This window comes from Macrosteles quadrilineatus, unplaced genomic scaffold (genome assembly GCF_028750875.1).
Source record: "Macrosteles quadrilineatus isolate MER2022 unplaced genomic scaffold, UCM_ALF_1.0 Scaffold_8__2_contigs__length_117827958, whole genome shotgun sequence".
Lineage (NCBI taxonomy): Eukaryota > Metazoa > Arthropoda > Insecta > Hemiptera > Cicadellidae > Macrosteles > Macrosteles quadrilineatus.
The window spans coordinates 83,829,655-83,853,744 of NW_026542601.1; the positions used below are offsets into that span (position 1 = coordinate 83,829,655).

General features: G+C 35.4%; 2 protein-coding genes across 3 annotated transcripts in view; one reads left to right on the forward strand and one right to left on the reverse strand.

Annotated features, from left to right (window-relative positions):
- The window catches only part of LOC128999545 (mitoguardin-like), a 296,106-nt gene that overhangs the window by 188,871 nt on the left and 83,145 nt on the right, over positions 1-24,090 (reverse strand). The gene's annotated exons all lie outside the window — the stretch shown is intronic.
- LOC128999546 (protein unzipped-like) lies at positions 3,248-22,990 on the forward strand. 2 transcript variants are annotated; one of them, XM_054426116.1, is made up of 7 exons: positions 3,248-3,433; positions 6,587-6,776; positions 16,965-17,134; positions 17,514-17,621; positions 18,513-18,749; positions 20,116-20,447; positions 21,144-22,990. In XM_054426116.1, exons 2-7 carry the CDS (start codon positions 6,587-6,589, stop codon positions 21,610-21,612), a joined length of 1,506 nt encoding a protein of 501 aa, XP_054282091.1. In that variant the 5' UTR covers positions 3,248-3,433; the 3' UTR covers positions 21,613-22,990. The 2 variants fall into 2 exon arrangements, with proteins under 2 accessions (XP_054282091.1, XP_054282092.1); XM_054426117.1 differs by lacking the exon at positions 17,514-17,621.

Here is a 24,090-nt window from a genome sequence, read left to right on the forward strand (position 1 = left end):
AGGTACTCGTTAAACCTAATGTTATTAAAATATATAAAAATGGAAATTCGCTTAGTCGGTAGGTTTGCTGCGGCGGGGGTATTTAATGAAACAGCTGTTAATATTTAAATTGTGATTTACTGAAATTGTCAAAATGAAGTATTTGCAAAGGTTTTTTTCTGATTTTGAAATTGATTTTCTTCTGCATCGTGTCATGTTTTGCAATATAATGTTGTAATATTGTAATGTTATAATGTGCAATCCAAATCAGTGGAAAATCCTAATATCACAGTAACTCATACAATTATTTCTTATGGAGTTTATGTAATGCGTCGCAATTGCTCGAATTCGAGCAACAGGTACACTAGTAAAACAATGATTTTCTTTCTAATTGCTTAAGGGGGAAATGTCCACTGTAATATTCTGTTTGAAAAATGTAAGATAACCACAATTGCTTGTAGGTTATTTACTTTGTCATATACAGCATCGCGTGGATTAGTTATATGGTTGTTATTTATGGTGTGGCTATTAGTTGAGAGAGTTCTCCAACTGTCTGGATGACCACTTGGTTTAAGTGCTTACTTTTAACGGGATAGGTAGTACATTACTTAAATAAGTACGTCAAGTTTTATTATACAGTTAACTGTTTCGTAATACCCATAAGAAAAAATGGCGAATGGCAATTTATATCTGACCATGAATTTATTAGAACCCAAAGAACGGCAAAAATTATGAACGGAATCCAATACACGGTCCTCCATTATGAACACACTACACAACACACCCCCTTTCGTAAACATCCAATGCGTAAAAACGCGAGTGGTTATCACCCTCATTTTATCTGTTGTTTCACGAACCTGTCAAGTGGCAGGCCATGTAATTGTTTATCAATGGGCGCCGGCCCTCACAAGGGCGCAGGGCGCAACATCCACTAGGCACACGGCGCGGTGGGGCGTATATTGATCTGTCTGTCCGTCTACCATAGCCTTCCAGCCTGTTCACGTGGCTTTGGCAAGGAAATGACAGGCCAACCTGTTACTTGATTTTTTATCATATGACGCCAGGTTCCAGCCCGGAACTGTTTTGAAAACTTCAGGCTAGTCCTAGAGGGTTGCGGCATTATCACATAAAATCTATTGGTGATTGGCGGTATTTGAACCCTGGATCTCAGGCTCCGAAGCTCCACGCTTACATCCTGGTGGGACGCTTTGAAAAGCGGGCATTCATTTGACAGCTTTTGTCCATCCTCACGAATATAGGAGTGAATACTCAGACACTTTTGAAGCTAGTCTGTGCTTTCATATCATTCACGTGGATTTTGCTGGAGGAAAACAAGCTAAACTGTTATTGTACTTAATCACTCTTGCATTATGAAAACATATTAGAGGAATACGCATGTACACGGCGTGGTGATCACGAATTCAGCCTAGCTATATCGCACAGGGCATTTTAACAGCAGGTGAAAAGGCTAAGTGTCTTGTAGAACAAGATTTCTGATCATTTGACAATTGCAAAGTCTATAATTAAATAACGGGTTAGGTAAGACTTGGTGACCGAAATCCTTGCTGCGTTTCACCCGCTGGTTCTAACTGTTTGACAAAGTTGGACGGGGATCAGTAGACAATTTTTTGCCATTCATCCAATTTAAATGCAGTCAGGGTCTTGTCCAACCGCATTTACACCCGAGACAACAGATCTCACTTCACGAATCCCCTATTGAGCATAAACCAACAGATTGAAGTGAAGACAACATACATTTATAGTTAAACTTTAACCGGTTTACGAGCGATCGTAGATTCTCAGCATACAAATACAGTGTGTATTGTAATGTTTTGAGAGAGAGGTGGACTCCAGAGTCCTTATTGTGCATACCCCAATTGCCACTTAGGCCCATACCCGTGTCGTTGACTAGGTGCAGGAGCTCTGCCCATTGTTAGCATCTGATTCATCACCTGGCTGCTTAGACCAAACAGAGCCCTTCTCCTAGTCCCAAGTCAGTCGCAGTGATAATGTTTTTTGCAGTCTCATCGGGCTGGTTGCAAAGTCGACACTCCTGATTGTCAACGATTCCTAGAGTGTGAGGTGTTTCCTGAAATGGCCGTGTCCAGTGATAAGAGCAAGTACTGCTTCACCTGCCCTCTGCCCAGCTTTGTCAGCCAGCGAGTGAAGAGAGTGCTAGGTACTGAGAGCAGTTTCTTGCCAAGTGATTGGCCAGGGTGTATGGAGTGAACACACTGATATGACGCAATCCAACAATCCAATGACTCTCTGAAGGCAAACTATGTAAAGAGACTACAACTTTAAAGGGATAGGGGTTGTAGAGATGTCGATATTCTCGTAATTGGGCACACGGTACCTGCTGGGAACAAGATTTCAAGTACTGCCAGTCACCAGTGGCGTTTGGCTATACCAAAATACTGTGTCATGAAACATTTTATGGGGCAAATTCAAGCTCTACCCATCGTGTCAAAAAGTCAGGTCTTCTAGAAGAACATAACTTTCTCTGATTTGGGAATCTATTTCCATAACATAATGCAACTTATCAAGTCAATCAACTATGAAGTTCTTGAGTTTTGCTATAGTTCAAGGGAGTTAAACAAGGTTATCTAATGTACACATTTCGTCAAATAGTCAACTCTTATTGGGTATTGGGCAATAGTTAAATAATGACTAAAACATAACACAATGTTAGGAAACGAATGACGCACACTCTTTGTCACTGGCAATGAGCAGATTTTTCTTATGTCAAGATAAATTACGAAAGGCTTATAACGATCAAGAACAACTGTGTCCAGTTCACTAAGTTATTGCAAGCTATTGTGCAATAGACTACTGTACCTCACTGCTCACTAAGTATCACATGATACAATTGTGGAGAGAATTTACAAAAAGAATAACCTGTATGGAAATAATTTGCATATAGATATTTAACCACGTAAATTTTCCAACACTAACATTATTGCACAACCTCCAATACAGTTTAGTCTATACTGGTAGAATTAGAATGAACAGAGGTAAATAATTTTAAACCAGTGAAGCAAATTGTAAATTGCCGGTCACTATTTTAATATACGGAACTTCGTCGATAAACGCGATCGGTAATATATCGCACATAGTAATATCAGGATCTAAACGACCCGACAAGGCAGTGGGTCAGTTTCTGCCGCCAAAGGGGGAGTTTTGGGGGGTTAAATTGGAGGGAGAGGGGCACGAGCGCTAACGCTACCCCCTCCCCCCTCTCCTACACAAACCAACCGGCAGTCGGCATCGGCACTTCGAGTCTAGCGGTAAACCTGTACAGTGTGGTAGTGCGTTCGTTAATCTCGGAATACGCGCCAAAGGATTAAGTGTAGTGTTGTGCTGTTTTCAAAGTGGAATATTGTGATACGCCGCACCAGTGGTTCTAATCTGTTACGTTATTGTGTCATGTGTTTTTGAGTTTTGAAAAATAACGGTGAGTTTCGAAGTTGTGGGAATAAATGTTGGCGTTGGTTAATCACCTGTCTGTCCATGAACATTCATAAAGGAGTGTTTCAAAGTAGGAAGAATAATATTCATTTATTCACACATATTGAAATGTATAAATCATTGATTGAAATCGCTGATGTACATTGTTAAGCTAAAATACCCGATATATGCCTAGTACTAAAGTACCGTTTTACTGTGCACTTCAAAAATTTAGCCAAAAATCATAATTCTTTTCAGTAAAATTAAGCTGCGAACTCCCACAATAATTGTAGTTAATGGTATTCATGACTCATGTATCACTTCACGGAAGATTTGCCAATTAACTTACAAAGTTACCGGTATGTGGATACATCGTCATTTCATAAGATTTCATTGAGAGATTGTTTCGACATGTATAAACAATGTGTACGGAATTCTATCACAAACTTTTCATTTACTACGATCAGAAAGAAAGTCAGAGAGGAAATAAATCTCCTCAGAACGTTCGATTCGAGTAATTACGCTCCTGAACTAATTTTTCATTCTGCAACATTCAGTAATGTTTCCTTATGTCTGAAGAAAATTAATTTACCCAATAACTGCTCTAAGATCTTTCGAAATTGCTTTTAGCTAAATTGTATAACAAATTACCTCATTTGCATGACTTTATAGTGAGGTCAATTGACTAGGGCAATATTATGATGAAAATCTATAACTGCTTCAATTTGTTTTCACTAATCTTTTAACAGTTCAGACACGGAATTACTCGATCTGGTCTATACAAAGTTTAAAACTTGATATTAAATTACCTTTTTGAATTAGGTACTTCGTAATTAACCATTAACTTTTGAATACTTTCATGATAACAATCCTTAACTATATTAAATTATTTCAACAGTTAGCAACGAAATGAACCAAAGTTGTATACCGGTAAAGTCAAATTTAATTGGATCTTAATAATCATTTCCCTGTAATACCGGTAACACCACCATACAGATTAAAGTATTATCATAAAGATTATGAATTTGAAATCTGAATGGGTTCGTTGATTGGTAAACAAATTCAAAGCGACAGAAAATGATATTTTTAATTATAGGACCTGGTTTATTCTCTCATTTCAAAAAGATATATTAAGTTGGAAAACGTGTCACACAGATACGGGTACTAAATTTTTATATGATTGCTAAATAGCTATAACGACTCTTATAATTGTAACTAATAACAAAACTACACATTTACATCTTATCGCAAACTGATTTTATTAAAAGCACAAAGCTATTAAACAAATGGAGCTACATAAAGACGATAAGAGTTGTAAAATCTTGAAACGATTACAAATCTGACGATTAAATAAATTCTCGACTCAGCAATGCCGCACGATTATCGTGCTCATTCCCTTTACGCTCCACTGCTCGATATTACAATGGGGGGGGGGGGGGTAAAAACTCCCCCCTTCGACTATCCGTTTGCCTGTTAAGCCAGTTGTGAGACGTACTTCATCCTTCATGTCACCTGTCTATTATTTAATGTTTAAATGTTCGTTTAAAGTTCAGTTTTTCGAAGTACGATTTTGCGATTTTTGTATACTCTCATGGATTATCCTCAGGAAGGGGTAAATTCGAGTTTGTTTAGATTTTGGAGAGTATATTGTAAAAATAATGGATTTGGAATATTTAGAACTATTTTTCCACTTAAATATTTAATATTAGATCATTAGGCCTACCTTATTTAGAAATCGATTAAAAAATATGAATAGGCCTACTACAAATTCATCCTTGGGACAAAGATATGTAGATCAATGTCAAACATCAGCACAATTTTGGATTTAAGTTTATTTAAAGTAAATATTGAATACAAATTAAATACACTTCCAAACCACTGATAATCTCTGACATTTCAGAAGAAATCGTATTTGTCTAAACATTACTGACACTGACGACCAATTAAAACTAATCCAACATCATCCAACACATTTAATCTGCCTTCAAAATTTAAGATAAATAAAGCATAGCAATTGAATTCCATTTATAGCCTAATGAGTAATTTTTTTTTAATCAAAACCAATCAACCTTCTTCGTAAGGTGGAATTGTAATTAAAACCCTTTATCCATTAGTGTAGGTAGATGATAGGTGTATGAAAATGTTATATTAAATAGCTAATTTTACTGTAAAACGCTTAGAGGTTTTAACTAAATAGCTCCTTTATTAGAACTTGTTTGTGCAGTTCACAATTCATTAGCTCTTGGAAAACCTAATTGCACATTTAAAAGCTTTACTGGAAATAAGGTTTAAATTTCCGCTATAGATTATTCCCCGCGCCTGCATTTTCGACATGCAACCCACACCGCATCAATGTTAAGCTTGTTGTATACATAAAGCGCGGGCGACTAGAGTTCACTTCACAACTCAAGTGCAATACTGTAGCCAATATTACTATCGATCAACATTTCTAACGCAATAAATAATATGTATAATTGTTTTAATATGAAATTGATTTGTATTTAATAACTGATTCAATGATTGATGGCAAAAAGGTTGTGTTGACGGTATTGAATTGAAAGTATTTGCCAAGCAATAAAAATGTTCAACTAGGATATTCAGATTAAGATAATAAAATAAGAGTAAATGGTGAATTTGTGTAATAGATTATGTTGAAAAGATATGTTTAAATATCACATTAATTTATGGGTGTTAAAATTGCTTTGCTACTGATTCTAAAAATAAGTGTATTCTAATAACACCCGATCCTGAAAATCAGTATTTCTTAAATATATTGTCTTGCAAAAACTTGCTTTTGCATAAGCCTACATTTAAAAAGCAAAGATTAAATTCATCTTTTATAAAAATTTGTGTAACCATTAGCACTTTCATACTTTGATACCACTGACTATAAACACTAGTATTTATAGCCAATGCTTCAACACTTTAAAAAGTGCTATTTAACCTATCCTGAGACCGGCATCAAACGCAATTAACGGTCAAAAGTAAAATATAGGGACAGTCTGTTATTTTACGTTTAATCAAAGTCATTTTAAATATTACCCAAACAGGAAAACCCTCAACCAATCAACATACCCTTTCAAAAATACACTCAAACAAGTTACCCAAAATACTAAAAACGCATAGATAGGAAATTTATCAAATGTTCTCCCGCTATCAGATGGCTCGCAGCGGCTGTCTACTGATAACACTGGTGACCTTGAGTCTGACCTCTGCCAGTGATAACAGCGTCCACATCTACAATCAGTACCCCGACCTGCACATCACTTCGTCGACCTTGAGATGGATCGGAGACCAGAACGGAAACAGACCGGACACGGCAGTCGTCGCTACCCTGGATATAGTCTCTGGTAAGTGTGTGAAAAAATACTTAAAAAATAAATGGGTATTTTATCAGTTGTGTGTATATGTTACCTAACTCTGAACTTGCATAGCCTAACCTAACCCACATTATCTCTGTTGCTAACTCTACTAATCTCCAAGAGATAACAGGAGTAACAAAGTAGTGGTTGTCTGTTCATTTAACCTAACTCTCAATTTACATAACTTAACTTAATCTACATTATCTCTATTGTTAACCCTAATAATCTCCAAGAGATAACAGGAGCCACAAAGTAGTGGTTGTGTGTTCATATAACCTAACTCGGAAATTACATAACCTAACTTAACCTACATTATCTCTATTGCTAACCCTAATAATCTCCAAGAGATAACAGGAGCATCAAAGTAGTGGTTGTGTGTTCATATAACCTAACTCGGAAATTACATAACCTAACTTAACCTACATTATCTCGATTGCTAACTCTAATAATCTCCAAGAGATAACAGGAGTAACAAAGTAGTGGTTGTGGGTTTCCTATCACCTTTCTGTGAACTAAAATAACCTAACGTACCTTAACCTAGATTGGCACCCAAAATAACCATTTAGAAGTAACAGGAAGAACATATGAAAATAAATACATATTTTAGTAGTTGTGATGTGTTGATATTTAACCTAACCCTGATCTAACCTACCCTGCCCTACCTACTGACCTATTTCACCATCATAAAATAGGTAGGACATATAAATTTAAAAAGGTACCACAACCTAATCCACCCTGCTTCCCTTAACTTATAGGCTACCAAAATTCTCTATAGTTTCAGATGATTTCTATTCACCATGAAAAAGTACATAAAACCAAAAGAAAGAGTAGTACAATAATCCAGGGTAATTTAATTTAGTAAATCTTATTAACAAAAAGAATATCAGAAATAAGGTCTTTAAATGTCTTAAAGGCCTCTCAGCACCTGGTATGTTGGGGGAAAGTCTGTACGCATCGATATGATGAAATCCAACGATTCTGTGAAGGGGGAATAAATTATATCAGCGGGTGATGCATTATCAGACAGGAGAAAACTGGTTTAGTGATTATATCGCAGGCCTTCATTTGTAGGGGCCGATTAAAAATCCTGCAATCACAAATTAATTCAGCCATTGATTAAATAATGGATATATATTGATTATAGAATAACTGTATAGTTGACGATTCAGGTATTCGATGACGCTATAACCCGCGACAAGCCTTGAGATTGATTAAATATTGCATGCCTCGTAATCAGAGGGTCGCTGGTTCAATTGAGAAAAGGCAGAAACCTTTTCGGACGTTCGAAATTGGACCGAGTTGTCCTTGATCGTTAGCAGCTTTTGAACAATGGCCCTGGTTATAGAAACCGATGATCTCGAGTAACAAAGCGTTCATCTCATCCCCACTCATAATTCCCTCATCTTTGCTATAAATAAACACTCTGATGAGTCAGTGTCATAAACGTCCAATCTAATCGGTTTACTAAAAGTTCACAAATAAAGATCATATCCACCCAATTTATGTAAGAAAATAAATTGAGTAAACAAAATCGCTATACAAAATATACCCTTATGACATAACAAAGACAAAAATAACATTGTAATACGACCATGTTCTTCAACCTCCCATCATTTGTATGTAAATTCCGGAAGAATCTATAACTACTGTGTATTACAAATTTTAACCAGCAGGTGTTTTACGAATTTTAACCCTTCTTTGAATCGTTGTCCACGAACTATGTAGTGTGATCATGGTGTTATAAAACGTAAAACATGTTCCAAAAGAGTCAACGAGCTTCGTTAAAACCCGCACGTGCGAATAACGTGTATAAAAACCACCCAGCGAGGCTTTACGGCGCATTTAGCTGTGAGAGCATTGTCGTGGCGTCGGTGTAATTTGTTAAAACCTCGTACACGTGTTATGGTCATAAAGGTAATGCGGTATGGTGTAAAAGACGCTATTAAATTACATTTTTCACGTTCACGTTTTTATTTACGATCGTGTTTTATATCATTGAACGACCTGTGCGTATTTCATATTTAGTAAGATGAAAAATAATAATTTGAATCTGTAAACAATTTTTGTTTGACGTATTACGTGTAGGCCCTAATCTGTAACGTGTAACGATTAGCAGAAATGGAATAGGTTATTTTAACGGTTACTAATGTACTCCACCGCTGGTTATAGAAATTCAACTAAAGGTAATATAATCAATCACTCCACTCCAGTTATCGCAACTGAAAACAAACTCTCTTGTGTGTATCGTGTGTTTACTATGAACAGCTGATTTAGTATGCAATTCATTAATACAAATTATTCGTCTGTTCAAATAAACAGAATCTTTTCTTCATAAGAAATACATTGGGATTTTGGTGGTCTGTGGGGCCCAAGGACCTTATTACAGGAATTGGTCAAAAGGGGCGTATACACAAAAAATATTTAATTTTGACACAATGTTTGTAAAAATCCGTCCATTATTAACGCAGGAGTCGTGTTTCGTAGAAATCACCTTAACTTATTATAAGGATTGTAAATTTTCTTATTCAATCATCTGTGAAACAATCAAACTAATAACTTTATCAGAATGTTTACGTGGTGAATGTGGGTCATATAAAAAATTACGTATTTTGTTTGGATACCAAAAATATTTATTTTCAAAAGACCTTCCGATCAAAAAATTCAAATGAGGCATATTTTTATAGCAGTAACGATAATGTAGGTCTACTACAGGAAATTGAAATGAACTAATTAAATTACTAATTCTCTAAGTGTATCATTTTCGTATCTCTGTTGTGCCAATTAATTATACTACGGTATTTCTTTCATTTAATAGCTGCACGTACGTAAATGTGTAAATTATTGAATGTTTTAAGTCAATATCATAGTTATTGTGAATGACTACAACAGTTAATTTCAGTTCTTCGGAAGTGGCATTTGGACGACACATATGTCCAAACATATGTCTTTATGTGTTACATTTTCTCCGATGCAAAGATAATTCATATTCTATTTTTTTTATACAGGGTGATTGGTAGTCAGTGTGACCAAAATGTCTTTGGTGTGAGGGTGTGCATATAAGAGGTTCCGAGTCAAATAAATTAGCTTCCCAAAGAATTATTTTAAGTTTTAAAATAATAACCATGTTTTTAAGCTACACTATTGAACTGTAGGTCTGCTTATGTACTCTTTAGTGGTTTGAAGGCTCCAAAACATGGTGTTTTTAACATTTTAAACATAGATAGGCGGCATGTATTAAGCAAAACTTGTATTTTTTTTCAGTTTGAACAGTAAAGATAGTTAAAAAGTTCCCTGTTTTCAAGTATTCAAACCACTAAAACAAACAAAAACAGATCTAAACCACAATAGTGTAGCATATGGTTAGAAAGATTTCAACATATTTTGCTACCTTCTTGTATACAGGGTGTAGAAAAATGCAATAGAGGAATGTTTTAAAAAAATGTATCAAAGAGCTAATTTTTTTTCTTTGGATCTATTTACAACGGAGTTTTCATCCTCCACCATTTTCTATTATTCTTATTCAAAATTTTATGCAGAACACGAAAATGACACCATCTACTCAAATACATTTACAGGTAATTTTGGAATTTCTGTAATAAAGTTAAAAAAAAATTCTTTGGGAAATTTTGACTTGGAACCTCGTATATGCATCATCACAATACATTAATTTCGTACTTACACCAAAGAAATTTTGTCACACTGACTTTCAATCACCCTGTATATATAAACCAACAGCTTAAAGGCAGGTTCTAAACTACCGAGTACAATGTACATAGCTAAATCCAGGGTTTGGCGAAACTAAAACGTGGCTTTACAACCGGAGTCCGGAGCACTGGCCACCAGACATATAGTTGAATAATTAACCTTAAAACTTACGTTTTCTCTATCTAACCTGTGTGACGTGCGGGTTTTGGTAATTAAGTTAATAAATTTACGGATAAATAATTAGAAAATATTGGTATGCCTCGAATAACGAATTACAACTAAATTATATAATTCAATACCTAATTGCAGCTCTATAAAAGTTTGTTAAGACTCACAAAATTACCAAGGAGGATGTGACGTTGTCACGGCAGGTTTTACAGGGTAATGGACTGTTTTCTTGTCAGTGACAAATTACGTCAAACGTTACCCCGTCAAAACTGTTCACTGTAGGAGACTCCGCGGGTTTTTGTTCCTTAAAAGCTAATAACAAATAATCTATCTTGAAGTTTGAGTTATAACCACCAGAAATTTAATTAAATGGATTCGAATATAGACAAATAAATTCCTAATGACAAAAATATGGTGGTTGATTAATTAGATTAGGGTAATAATTTAATAAGTAAAATGGTAAAATACCGTAATTGTAGTTTTAAAAAAAGCGTTATAAAGTAGTTTGGTACGTGTTTTAAAACAAAAGGTAATGTTTTTTTATGGGTAGCCTACCCATCCGGACATGAAAAACATAACCGAAGAATAAAAAAGGATTTAAAATTAAGATAAGGTAATGTTTTTATGGGTAGCGTACCCATAAAAAAAATTACCTTATCTTAATTTTACTTACTTTTTATATTCTCCCTCATTTTGAAACAATTTAGTAGGCCTACATAATTATTTAATATGGGACTTCATATTTCTGTTTAGCTTTAAGTCCTACCACGGGCATGTAGCCTATTGAAATTCCAAGCCCACTTAATTATAATTTATCTAGAGGAGATTCTTGTAATATTACTTTGACCAATTATTAACATAGAGTCCACATACGACCGATTTCTAAAATACAAAACTTGTTGTTAAATTGCATATAATTAATTCCATTTCGAATATCAAGTTTGAATCAATCAATTTATGATCAATTTGAAAATATTTCACAAACTGAATGGAATTCTTTGTGCTAGGTCAGCTAAGACAGAGGGTATTTTCCCGGTAAAGTTAGTGTTCTGTGTTCTAAAGTCAGTTCTAGTTTGTTGCACAGACTTCGCCCTGACGCAGAGTTTCCCCGTTCAATTTACCCTTGCTTCTGATTTTCAAAAAACTTCATTCTAAACTTCATTGTCGCAATATCACATTGGAATAAACTTATTGGCAAACAGAAGTTTTAGTTTGTAAAGTCTTGTTGGAATTTACCATAGTACATCATGTGTTGTGTTTTCTTTGGTTGTGAAACAAGAAGTAGTTTCAATCAATAGTTTGTTTTATAAATTTTTAACAAAATATACAGTAAAAGAGGATTTGAAATTCAAATGGCTGCAATAAATTCTAACGAACGAGTTTTAAAACTGATGAATCTGTTTCAAGCTAAGCGGAAGATTTCGTTTCAAACGCAGGAAAATCTGGGCAAAAATTACGAGCTTTCAGTGGTAAGGGTAAGGGATAGAACTAACTAAAACCAAAAACGGCTTCTGTATCATGTAATATCGCTGATTTGCTTTTACTTTATATCATTGTATAATAAAATTTCGAGTTTAAGTTTAGGATGGAAATCCTTTATAGGTCCCCTGAACTCAAAAAGTTGTTTTCGAAGTGATGTCTGTGTTTGGGTGTGTACAGAGCTAGACCTTTTCTGTGGTCAGATTTTAATGAAATTTGGTATGTGGGTACTTATTCTTGATCACATGGGCTTTTTTATTGAATTAAAATCTTTTGTAGTGATTTTTCTCATAAAAAAATAAATAACAGAATCAGTCGTATTTTCTAAAAAATTACACAAACGATTTTGACTAAAATTTAGTTAGACCTATGGTCATTTTAGCTCTTAAAATATCGCACGGTACAAACCACATCGTTGTAAAAGCAACGATTCTAAAGCTATTGCAAATTTTGTTATTTTCGCTATAAAATATCATAGTTACTCCCGCTGCTAAATCATGATAAGGGTTATTAACAAGCTTATGGGGAAAAGTAGATCGTAATCATTTTTACCATGACCCAGTTAGCAGATATTAATCACAGTGCTGTAATTCATCATCATTTCCTCAATCAATGTGATCTCATACAATGACCCATTTTACGTCATTATGTTGAACACTATTAGACTAAAATACAAACTGTATTCATTCTTGTAAGAAAAAAAAGTATCGATTGCTAAAATATGATAGCAACAGTGAAAACATAGCTGGCCTATTTAGTTGTTTACTATGGACCTTAATCGTGCACTCAACATTTACATTGTTCAGAATGTTCAAACGAAAGTCGTTTACAACTAACTGCAAAATGTTATAAGACTTCTGGTATGTTAGGTTAGGTTTGGTCAGGTTATGAGGTAGGAGCTTTCCCATCCTAGCCTATCCTGCCGTAAAAAGTTCACTATTAAGATGTCCGATGTTTTGGTCTTTGTGATAAAATAAGGTGCTAGGCCTAGTATCGGAAAATCGGGGTGTGTAAAGTGGGTTATACCATGTTTTATCTATGGTTATACTGTAGTCTGTATGACGCGACCCTTCGTCTACCTGCGAAACAAATCCAAAACCAAAAGACATGTCCCATCATACAGACTATAGCGTCTGATACTTCCGTGAGAAAGGGGCGGAGTTCGATCGCCGATTAGCCCAGACAATTTGAGGGATTTAGACCGCCCTCCATCAAAACGGATTTAATTGATCCCTTAAAAATCCCATTGGCGTAGATAGTTGCAAATCCCTTAAAATAATTGTCACAAATATTTTTGCAGAATCAAGAGCTTTCGGATCCCGTCCACATCCTTATTCGTAGCTTGTAGGAGTATTTGGCACGACGCCATCTGTTCTCATGAATATGAACCAAGTACAAGACGACCGACAGCCGGCCCGACAACTCGCTTAACAACTTCACAAATATTCCGACTGGAAACTTTCCATTGTGCCTCTGAGTTGATCAATGCATATCTCCAAGTTGCGAAGAAAAGTTTGGGAAGTTCTGCTGAATTCCAAAACACAACTTCGCCTTTTCGGGAAAGGGCACGTCTTCAACAATGCCTGGATAGTTGGGATTGAGTTTTGAAGTATTGTTTATGAGTTTTTGAAAAGGAAAGTTTGTAGAACTAATTATTGACTACTCGTAATATAGAATCACATTAAAACTTACACTGTTTCACACAGACCACACAGACTCTTTCATTGTTGGGAACAACCGAAGTTGGGAACGGTGGGGATTTTTTTTATGGTCTAATAAGAAACTGCTTGTCAAAAACACCTACGTAACCTACAAGTATATAAAATGGAATTTATTTTAAAACAGTTTAAGTAAAAATGTCAAGTGTCGAACAAGGTGGCCTACTTTAGACTTCCATTAGAATGTCAGAAGGGACGATTATGATATATAAAACATACAAGATTAGTTTCAAAAACTCGCTTGGATCTTGGATACGCTCATTCGATTTCCTATTCATACTCTCTGTGCTAGATAAATTGCGTTTTCGTGACGACAGGTTTTAAAGGATACATTTATACCACAACTTGCTAGTGTTCGTATCAATTAGTCTTAAATAGTATGACTAGAAAACACTAGTCCGCAACGATATGGTGAAACAGCGAAAATCTTCTACATATAAAAGGGTTTGGTTATAAAACAAACATAAAATTCAAAAATGTCACTTATTGAAGACAATACATTTAAATAATTACCTTACGTTACTTCTATGAATCTGCTTTCTTAGAATCTCTCACTCACCTGAAAGAGTAAAAAAAACAATAGTTACACATTATTTCAAAAATAAATTATACAAGATACTCGTTAAATCAAGACTTAAAAATCTAATGAAAGCTATGTCAAGTCAATTACCAAAAAACTAACCCAATCTAGCTAGGTGATAAGTAGGACTCATACTGAACTTTGGTAGTCTTAAATACATTCAATTACGTAACAGCGTATTCAATTACGTAATTACGTACGTTAATATAATTTGTCCATAAATTTTTCAGATAAACCTCTGTCACGATCACTACAGTTAACCAAAGCATTGCATTTCTCTGCAATACTGTCATCCCATCAGCCTGTAAATAAAGACATAGAAACATAATTATTTACAACATTTTGCATAGTAAACTAGATTGAACTTGACAAAATATCCTTACATTTGCCATGATCGAGATTGAAATCTCATGGCAATTCTTTCAACTACTGACGAAGACACTGATGGGTCCCCGCGGTCTGTTTTGTCGGTTGTCGGTCTCACCGACCGCACGTGAACTGTTACCTAACGGGGTTCTGCTAACCTCTGGCTTCTGTGGTCCAACCTTCTACCATCCGTGAAACCCGGAAATCAGTAAGAAAATTCACCAAACAGTTTTATAACAATCAGTAAAACGTCCAATTGAAATACTAGCTATCTCATACTAGCTATCTATAGTTAGCGACTATCTTCGCGATTGTAGCTTTTGTAATCAAAGATCCTGCTAAAACTTGGGCTATTGATTCTAACCTATTCTAGCCATTGGGTAATTTAACTAAAGTATTGTATGCAATGATTAATTTGTAGTACTGTTCACAAAATCTATGCGGATTTTCCCTGCCCCGCTCTATAGCCCCTTGCCCCCTTTTTAGCGATGTATTATAAGCTGACCAGGATTGGCTTTTGTTTCAAAATGTTGTCCCCTGTAAAAATTAAACGGAAAGTAAATTTAATAACACGTACCATGTTTTAAAATTAAACTTAATACAATGCTTTAAACTGTATATTTTAAAGATAAAATAGTATGTACTTTCCGTAGCTGATATTATATTGTCATACTCGCCTAAAATGACCTTTCTTAGGAGATAACACCATTCGTAAGTATGTATGTATATTTTATTTCCGATTTCTATCAAATCTGAGTTATAACGGTAATCATCATAATTTCAAGTAGCCTATGCGAAAGATGAATTGGATGAAATTAAACCTTTGATAAACCCTTTGACAAGTAGACTTTCAATCAGAGAGGCGGTCTCAGCTTTGATCAGCTGTTGCTATTAATCAACAAGGATCTAATCGAGTTAGCGGGCTGATCAATCCGTCTTGAGTGAAAGTGACACAAGACAAAAGATCAACATTTGATCACAGCCTTTCAGGAGATTACGAAATACATTACTTTATAAAAACCTCTCTTTTGTATCGACTTTGTGCGTTGGAAACATTTACGAGTAAAAAGTAAAACGAAGTGGATCGTTTGATCAAGTCAATAAATTATGATCTCGTAAACGTAGAAAACAAATGTAACAACCACTTTCGGAATTTTATTTACAAAGTTTGATGACAAACCAGTCTCCGCGGACTTGTGAGTTTTTAACATATTTCCTCGTGGGAAATTTATACGCATGTAATATATTGGAACCTGAAAAGTTTTGACTATTTGTTTACTTAACAATGTTGGTGTAGCTTATGACATAAACAGCTAACATCGAGTAATAAATCCATGTCAACTCCTCCGTTTATTTGTTTTCACAACATATCACTTAGGAGAGTAGGGGGTAGCCAGAACATTAATAGAAAATAAGTTTAACCCACCGTTGTTTAAACTAAATAATGTTGCCCAAATACACTAAGGTTGTTTAGAATGTTTCCTTTATTCACAACAATAGTGTGGGTTTTTGGTAATTTGTCTGACACAAGGTTAGAGGTCCAAAATGGAGTATTCTATAATTTAAAAATTAATTGATTAGTTTTTTTTTCGATGCTACTGACGGCGGTCGTGCTGTTTTTTCGGGCATGCAGTGTTGGTTGGTGGTGTTCAACTACCAATTTTGGTAATTCTACTCAACGTTCCTCAGGAGCTCAGGAATGTATGAAGCGGAAGCTAGTAGAAAGACGTCGTAAAAGATGCTAATCTCTTCACCCGATAAATCTAGCAAAATCTAACGAAGACGTATTCAGTAACATTTTTAAAACTTAGCATGATCATAATGTCCAGTACAGCTATTTTATTGCGTCAGTTACATGGTTTGATGAAGTTTCCTTCAAAGTTTGAGAGCAAATACTCGTTGATCCTGCATCAATGCGAGGAATAATTTTCTACACTTCATTGTGTTGGCAGCACTTGTCAGCACTGCTACGGCAAGTTGTAGAATATAAACGAAATGTGTTTCTGCAAGCCCCGTTTCTGCAACTTGGATTTTAAACCCGCCGCAGCGACGTGCGCCGGGCGCCACAGAGCATTCAAGAACCCTTACTTTAGTCTAAATATTTAAAAGTACTAATTATAATATTGTACACGAATACAACTAGCATTGTCACTGTTACAGCCACAGAGGGCCAGGTAGATGACGGCGCCGTGGACGCAGTTAAGGAGCGGGCTGTGCACGTCTGTAGGGCGAGAATCAACGGTCTCTGGGTGCCTGGTAGGTTACCTCTCAACGCAACAGAGTGCCAAGTATCGCTGCTCGGTCGAGTCTTCAGCTACCCTCAGTATGAGGTAAGTTTCCCTGCATTTAAACCGACTAGCGAAGGGTTTTATTGATTAGATATTTTAACATTTTTTACCACGTTTATTCGTGTTACATCTATGTCACATGATGAGAAAAAGTCTTTGAGTACATTTACTATTAAAAAACACCTCTACAAGTATATATCATACAAAGATGAAGAAAACAACAAAAAATGATGAGAAATTATATCCTAAACTAACTTGAAGCATTAATAACACTAAATTGTACCTATTCAACCCATAAGGAGCTTTATTTTCTGGTTTGAAAACATTGTGAATGCACAAGCAATTGTTTTGAGTGTCTGTGTGTGATTTCCAAGGTCTATTGCAAGGGAGAACACATACATAACTTATGATTCTTCCATAGGTTCTTACCACTCCACATCTATGTGCAGTTAGTCCATTGGTTAAACTCACTACTGAATATTGCAAGAAAAGATTGGGTGGCCGGTGTCGATCTGGGCCTCAAAATCGCGTAAGAAACTTAAATGAACGCCAGCTTGAATTTACACTTGCTATACGAAACATAACCCTTCCTAAGGATACCAACTGTTCAGAAAAGCTCCTTTCCCACACCCATATTTATCCCAGAACACAATAAACTCAACAACAATACATATTCACTTCTTTGTTTGAGATACATTTTGAACAGCTCTACTACAATACGGTCTGTATATGATTGAACCATGCTCGCTCTCTGCATGAAAATACGATTGTACAACATCAAAGCTTTTGTGCAAACTTCGAAAAGATAAAACACTTTTGACGAGAGGCTGATCAGTAATTCACAGTCTCAAAGAATCTTGGTATACTTTTGTGTCTAAACAACATACAGATACAAAAAAATTGTTTGCAAGGAAAAAACTGCTGTACACAATTTTGTCATGTTCCAGTTCTGCATGAAAATGTCCATACTGGCTTTGGTACGGAATGATAATCTATATATTAATATATTATTGAAAAGTTGAAAAGTTAATATGTAAAATAACTGCAATGTTTGTACTTTTTTTAAATTCAGGACAGGGCGGACAATTAGAACGAATTAAATTATTTCTGCAATTTATTTTTATTGTTTATCCATGCGTTTACATTTAACTGTAACCTATACTTTTAAGGTTGATTACAAAACAAGTACTTCATATTGCAAAGCTTGAACACTCATTTTAACTCGTTTTAATGTAATTATTTAGGAGCATCAGCTTTTCCTAGATTTTCTATTCGTCCTGACGAAATTCAAATACAATGAGATGAACTTTGACATTTCCGAGTCTTAAACATATCTTTTGGCTTTTTTAATGTTTTAATACTGATTATATCGCTGTAATCTATCATTTTACAATTTTCCTGACTTTCTGACGATTTGTAGGTGCTGGAGAACATGGAGACAGGGGCGCGGCTCAGCTGGGTCCAGTGGGGGCGCTACAACCCCCTGTTGCCCAAGGGGGCGGTGGCCGGGGGAGAGCAGGTTTACGTGGCCAGACGAAAGGTCAACATGAATGGAGCACGAGACGAGGCCAAGGTCCTGGGTCCTCGCCACCACGTGGGCAAGTTTGACCCCAAGGAGGGCATCGGCAGAGTCATCGTCATCGAGGGAGTCGGCAAGGTTGGTAAAAATGGCGTAATCTTCCACAAACATTAATGATTGATAGTCCGGGTTCGGTCGTTTCCAAGAATAAGAGTTGTAAATGTATTGTTCAAAATGCTTGATAATGATGCAATGTTTTGTAGACCAATTATAGTGTGTGCTGTCAAACATCAAGGTTACGGGGTCGAGCGAGAACCCGGGGTTTATTGTTGGATTCTTTCTCAAAATAGTTCGAGGTCAGATGAAAAGAAGAGGTTGAAATCGAAATTATTTCAATCCAAAAAAGACTTGCGAAAATTCTTTGGATGGCGTAACCATACCCTTAAAAGGACGTGTTTTTCCAATGAATTTCGCCGTTTTAAGATTAGAGGAACATAATGTATCTGTTTGTCTGAAATTGGAAAAAAATATATTAAGCTATTCTGTTTTACAACTATTGTCGTTATAACCAATAGCAACAACTACATGGTATCATTTTTAAACGTAAAGGACTTCAATGAGTCTAAATTGAATGTCAATTGAACGATCAAGAACAACAGCTGTACCGTTTTTCGGACGAGAAAAATGTCGCAGCATTTTCTAAAGATTAGACTGGTAAACATAGAACACTGACCATAGAACATAATACACACTGGTAGAATACTCTCCATGTCTTGTTTGACGTCTACCGCACGCGCTACGGTTGAATGGCCACAAGCCTCCAGGCGTTCACGAGTTTCCCGCCAATTCCACGTCATCCATTGTTGTTAATCAGCTGAGGATTCCCACCAAACACCCCCGCAACAGCCGGGACTCGCGATATCCAACATCCTACATTGAGCTCGTTAGTCTGCCAACCACGCCCTCTTGATTTGCGATTGGTAATGTGCTTTTGTCTGTACCCTATCTTGATAAGAACATTACCCACCATCCCTCAAAGATGTAAAACAACCGAGATTGAGTCTGAATACGAAGTGCAATACTCCACATGACAAATTTTTAACTGTTTTTATACGGTTCTACGTCTTTTTCGTGCACCAGTGCATAGCAATCAGTTTCATATTGAAACTGTAATCATTTTTGTATTACAATTAAACGATCTGAAAAGTATCCTGAAAAGGATATTTCCACACAAATTAAATCTGATTCATTTTCTGAATAAATGTATCAATTCGTAACCTCAATTGTTTTGCATTTGGTCATTATCTTATATTGGTGGGATTTTTGAGCCCACAGTTCCAACTCAATTTTTATCTCTTGATCTTCTTTTAATATTTATTTTTCTTGTACTTAAAGATAATCCGGTTTACTTCTCACTCTACAAGATTAAGTTTTGGGCATGTGAGATAAAATTTATAGAACACCTGCTCATAAACGGTTGCTATAGTTTACTTTATCATTCTAGGATGCTGTAGAGAAGGATTATCACGAGGGAGAGATCCTCGTAGAGTCGGAACCGACAAATTACGAGATCACGAGCATGAAGTTCACGGAGAAGCGGCGTAAAGAATCAAGAACGCTGAAGGAGCTGGGATCAGCCACCCTGAAGAACGATCAGTCGCAGTATACGGCCAAGGTGGACACGGTTGTTGCTTATGACAACTTAGTGTCTATGTACTGGGGTCAGGGAAGAGCCATGCTGAAGGGGCTGAACACCATCATCAGACTACCCAATGGCAACAGAGAGGAGATCAAGTGGGGCATCCCCTTCACCGAGGAGCGCAAGGATGTTTACAAGTAAGTTAAGATCAAAAATAAAATATTTTCTTGGGATAAAAGATGTTGCTCAGCTAACTTCAGAGTGTTGTAGCATTTGGTTAGAATGTTCAGAGTGCCTCAGAAGAATATATTTTTTTTAACAATTACCCAAAAATATGTCTTTTGTGTTCTGATATTGCTTCCATTACACTGTAATTTTGTACTTTGGCCAGAAATATGAAATTGATAGGAATAGTGACGGTATAAATTGAAATTCTTACAATCTATAAGGGTTCAATGATTTCTTCTAACTTATTCCATTAAGAACCTATCCTGGCTAGGGTAAATTGCTACTGTGTATTAGGCAACCACAAATTAAGAGTTGTTCATTTAAGTGAAGCTTTAGGTGCTGTTTCTGTGTGTAGGTATCGCATTTGAAGAAGTATAAAAAGATGAGCTAAAAATCATGACTTTCATTTGAATGAGACTTTGTAATTTTGCTTGTGCTGGTACAATAGCAGACAGTAGTTGTGACAGTACAAACTTGAATTTGTCATAGAAATTCAATTGATAAATTTCAGTTGATTTGTTATATCATTGGATCCAAACTCGTTGGAATCATTATCAAAAGTGTAAGTTTTTGACGCACATATTCTTACAGAGGACAATATATGTATACTAATGGTACATGTAGGCTCTACTGTCGTTTTAATTTTTTTTATCTCAAATTTCCAGAGTGGAAGCGCATCTAGAGCCAGGCACCGCAGTGAACGTCACTGTCTGGGGAAACCAGACCGATAGTGAGGTCCCTTACTCGGGTCAACTTGTTGCTGTCTACGAAGATCTACAATCAAGAGCCCGAGGAATCTCTGGAATACTGAGAGAAGAATCCATGAAAGAACTGAAGGCGGTGTTCAGCCCAGTCTATTGGATACACAACGACACTCTGGTTCCAACAACGACTACTACAACAACAACGACAACGACAACCACCACGACCACAACAACGAGGCCGAAGGAGATTGTGGACAGCAACAACATTCAAGGTGATGACAACAACTTGCCAGAGAACTCAGCGGCTCTCAGCAAAAATGTGAGCAAAGCCTCAGTTGGCGACACTGGCTCGGGTTCCTCTGTAGTTTTATCGTCTTTCCTCTCTCTCATTCCAGCCATCTCTATTTCTCTTGTTCAAAGGATAGCGTAAGTGTTTTTTGTGGGCGAATGAGTAAATTTAAGTTTGTGTACCTGTAATTTTTTAACCGTCAAGCTGGAAGAGCCCAATATTTGGTTAATATTATTCCGACATTCATGCATAAATAGGCGTTACGGTACAGCAAAGAATGCTCTCTTATGTTGAAAACAAAAAAAAGGTATTTTAATTATTTTTAATTTAGTATATATTTATTTTAGCGAGACATCTTATTTTGATACAGAGTGTGACTGATTGTGTGATTGTTACTATACCAACTATGTAAATTGTTATTTTTGTTGACTTTATATGTACCATCTTGTATTGTTAAAGTAGCAGAGGGTTTATTACACTTATTAAATCCTCTTAGATATTTCCAAGTAAAGCCTGACTTGTACATATTAAGCCTCCTCGTAGGTAATTTAGACTGCAATTCCAACGTAAGGAGCTTGTCCGAGCATTCTAATGTTAGCTTTAGTTTCTGTCTGTAAAATATGAGAAGTGTATATATCGGTGATGTATATAACTAGGGGTCTCGAGACGGCAATGTAGACGTTATATTTGTGTGATAATTAAATATATCATTACTACTAATTTTACTGCATTTTCTAGTTGACTGTGGTTAGCCTAGGTCTGTATGGTACTAGTGTACCGCTATGTGATGTATTGAGGGAGATATTTTATTTTTATACTGTTAAGAGTGGTCGTTTGTAGTGTTGCAAGCTTTTGTATTGCAATTTATTTTTGTATTTACTTTGTAGAACAGTGTTGGGCTCCAGGAATATTGAATTTCAACTTGTAAGTGCATTAATCAATGTTTTAATTCTTAATACTTTTGTAAACAAATATTCCAATTCTTTTTTAATCAAATCTAAATAATCATAAACAAACAATGTACATAAGAACATTGATGTACTTTGTTCAATTGAGATCAACCAATAAACATTGTCCATTGTGTTATTTTGAAGCACGTTAAGTGTTCAAAATAAGTTAATCTGGAGCTCAAAAATTCAATGCAAGCTAATAACTTAGTGTATCTATGTTGCTAACGAACACTTTTTAATTGACTTTAAACATTTTTGTACAACATTTTTTTACAAAATATCATAGAGTTATTTTTATTGAAATATCCATTACTATTTTGTCTGCATAAGTAATTTTTTTCTGGAAAGAGTGGAAAAATTTAATCGATTGAAACCGTTCATTAAGATAATCATAAAGAGTTCCGTTAAGTGATTGTGATGTATATAATGCTGTGTATAGAAAATAAACAAAATGGTAGAGAGGAAGACAATAAGGATCATTTGATGTACTCCAAGCCTAAGATGTAACTAAGGTCTCATGTCTCTTACTGGCTGTATATATGTGGTATAATTATACACATGACAAACAAGACTAATAATGTGTGTCTTTGCCTCCCAAGACAATTCCTGTGTACTTGCTATGAAATGTGAACTAATTGATCACAATATGTCCATGATGGCTTAAGTTAAGGTTAGAGTAGTATTGAATTATCACGAATTTTAATAATAACCAAAAGCTAAAGTTAGTACCTATACCTGCTATAAATCTACGCTAAATGCGCAAAATGCTGTCATATTATTTCAAAATTATTTGAGGCTTTTCCATCCCATAATCTTGAAAACAATTAGATTACTACCAAAACGTAATATGGAAGTACCTATATATCTAATTAACTATTTGATTATATCTACATTGACTATTATATGATTTAGTGTTAGGCATATGGAAGATTATAAACATTATTCTCTTTGCCTTAACTTTTTAAACATTGCTTTTTAAAATTATTGACAGAGATAAATATTTTACGCATTTTGTTTTATTTATTTTTTATCTTCGGTAGCAAGAATTTCCCTCAAACTCCCAAATCCATTGCATATTGGTCTGAAATGCAGGAGGAATAACCAAAGAATATCTGGTAGATCAAATGAGGATGTATTTTAAAATACTCTATTTGTTAGGGAAGAACTGAGAAAAGTTTTGTTGTAAGAAGTAAAACGAATATGCAAAAGCTTATGAAATTTCTCAGTTTGGTCTAGAAGCATGAAACACTACGCTAGCACTCAGAGTTGCCTTTTCCATGAAAGAAATTTTAATTCTTTAATGAGGAAATAAGGTTGAAATATCAAAGTTAACCGATACTCTAAGTGAAAGAACAAAGAAAAGTATTTTCTAAAAGATTAAGCCAATATACATCAATATTGTATTACTTACAATGAAACACTTTTTTTACTCATTGTTAATATCATGATAAAATTTTTAGATTAAGCACTTTATTTATGCCTCAACAGTTACGTATAACAAATTTCAAAAACGTACCTAATTTATTCGATAAGTATTACACCAACATAGTTCTTGCAACATGTTACCTCAAAAGCACTCTATTCCAAATGATGTTATACTTTATAACGTTCAACGGGAGACAACTCACTATAAAGTTGTCCAAGCATACGAACATTAACCATGCACTAG

What these genes read in the sequence shown, in the direction of transcription:
- LOC128999546 (XM_054426116.1), top strand. Translation starts at nt 6,587, where the DNA reads ATGGCTCGCAGCGGCTGTCTACTGATAACACTGGTGACCTTGAGTCTG. An exon ending in TCAGCTACCCTCAGTATGAG is followed by an intron (nt 17,135 to 17,513) that starts GTAAGTTTCCCT and finishes ATTCTTCCATAG; the next exon opens with GTTCTTACCACTCCACATCT. An exon ending in GAGCGCAAGGATGTTTACAA is followed by an intron (nt 20,448 to 21,143) that starts GTAAGTTAAGAT and finishes TCAAATTTCCAG; the next exon opens with AGTGGAAGCGCATCTAGAGC.